Source organism: Galeopterus variegatus, unplaced genomic scaffold, assembly GCF_000696425.1.
Source record: "Galeopterus variegatus unplaced genomic scaffold, G_variegatus-3.0.2 Scaffold68540, whole genome shotgun sequence".
NCBI lineage: Eukaryota > Metazoa > Chordata > Mammalia > Dermoptera > Cynocephalidae > Galeopterus > Galeopterus variegatus.
Window position 1 is genome coordinate 1 of NW_007794651.1, and position 1,527 is coordinate 1,527.

The 1,527-nt window shown below is 56.6% G+C and overlaps 1 protein-coding gene across 1 annotated transcript; it reads right to left on the reverse strand.

Annotated features, from left to right (window-relative positions):
* Nucleotides 1–223: 223 nt before the first annotated feature.
* Nucleotides 224–1,276, reverse strand: LOC103584600 (NF-kappa-B inhibitor beta-like; the record flags this gene model as incomplete). The annotated part of the gene is made up of 2 exons (XM_008565537.1): nt 224–1,089; nt 1,171–1,276. Coding segments are annotated over 2 exons (454 nt in total), but the record flags the coding sequence as incomplete, so codon positions are not given.
* Nucleotides 1,277–1,527: the final 251 nt, after the last annotated feature.

A 1,527-nucleotide genomic window follows, 5' to 3' on the forward strand; every position in this document is an offset into this window, starting at 1 on the left:
CCAATGCCTGGGTTGTGGGATGACTGGGGCCTATAGGTAAAGAGCCTGGGGTCTTTGGACGGGAGGCCTGAGTTTTGGGGCCAGGAGACCTGAGTTCCTGGTCTTATTTCACAAAGGACCTTGGTCCTGAGTAGCTGAAGGGCCTGTGACCTGGGGGTTAGGGGGGTGGGCCCTGAACACTGGGTCCTAGATGATCTCAGTCCATTTGTGGAGGGGCCGGGTCCCAGGTAGTTGAGCTTATGGGTGGAAGAGCTGAGACTCAGATGCCAGGGCCGTGGATAGATGGGTCCTTTTTCCCATGAGGCCTGGCTGAGGAGAGCTATCCTTCCACCCTGCTGCCCATTACTGGGAACCTGGGATGCCAGAGTTTCACAGAGGGCCTGGGGTTTGATTTCCCTAGTCTTGGGTGAGCAGGGTCCTGTGGTTTGTAGGTGAGGGTAGGGATATTGGGATTGCTCCTTGTAGGTGGGCCCAATACCAGCCTGGGCCCAACAATTGGATCCTGGCAGCTCTGCATCTACTGGTGACAGGCCTGGGTCCCAAGTGGTCTGGGGCCTCCAGGTGGGGGTCCTGGATCCCACATGTCCAATTCTCAGTAATCTGGGGCCTGCGTGGAGGTCCTTGGTCCTGCTACCCAGGTCCCTGAAGCCTACATATGATCTCCCAAGGGTCTGGGCCTTGCGTCAGAGCCCAGAGCAGGGTGCTCCCGACTTGCCTGGGAGCCTGAGTCCTCCCCAGAGACTAAGGGCCCTCACCCTCATAGTTTTCAGCCTCCAGCTGCAGCTTCCAGTCCTCCTCACTCTCTTCCTGTTCCTTCTCCAAGTCGGGTTCAGGGTACAAGGCAACAGGGGTGTGGTTGGTGTCAGGGGTGCAGTCAGGGCCGTGAGAGAGGTAGGCGTCGGGGGCTTCCCTAGGGCACCGAGGGCGGGGCTGGAGCAGCGCACGTGTGCAGGCATGTGCCCCCACGCGACAGGCCAGGTGCAGCGCCGTGTGGCCCCCACGTTCTGCCACGCACAACCTAGCGCCTGCTGCATACAACTTCTCCACCGTGGATGCCTCCCCCAGGATAGCTGCCAGGTGCAGGGCTGTCTGCAGGAGCAGAGGGCAGGAGTTAGGGGTTGCACTGAGAACCCTGGACCCTGAGTCCTATACTGTCCCCTAGTGGCTCACCTGGCCTAGGTCATTCTGCAGGTCCAGGTACTCAGTGCCAGCTGAAAAACCCAGGAGAAAATCCAGAAAGGGCTCGTGCTGATGAATCACCGCCAAGTGCAGTGCCCTGGGGACAAAGACAGAGGGCAGAGGTCAAGTACTCTTGCATTCCTTCATTCAACAAACATGGAGCACCTACTGTGTGCTGGGCAATGTGATCACAGTTGTGAAACCAGCTGACAGCTATCTGGGAGAGTCAGAGTTAATTCAGCAAATTTGTTTAATGAGTGTTTATTAAGTGTGACTTCCACTTCTACCCAAAATGAAGTAACATGGATCAGATTTCTCTCACATCTGAAACAGCCAAAAAAAAAAAAA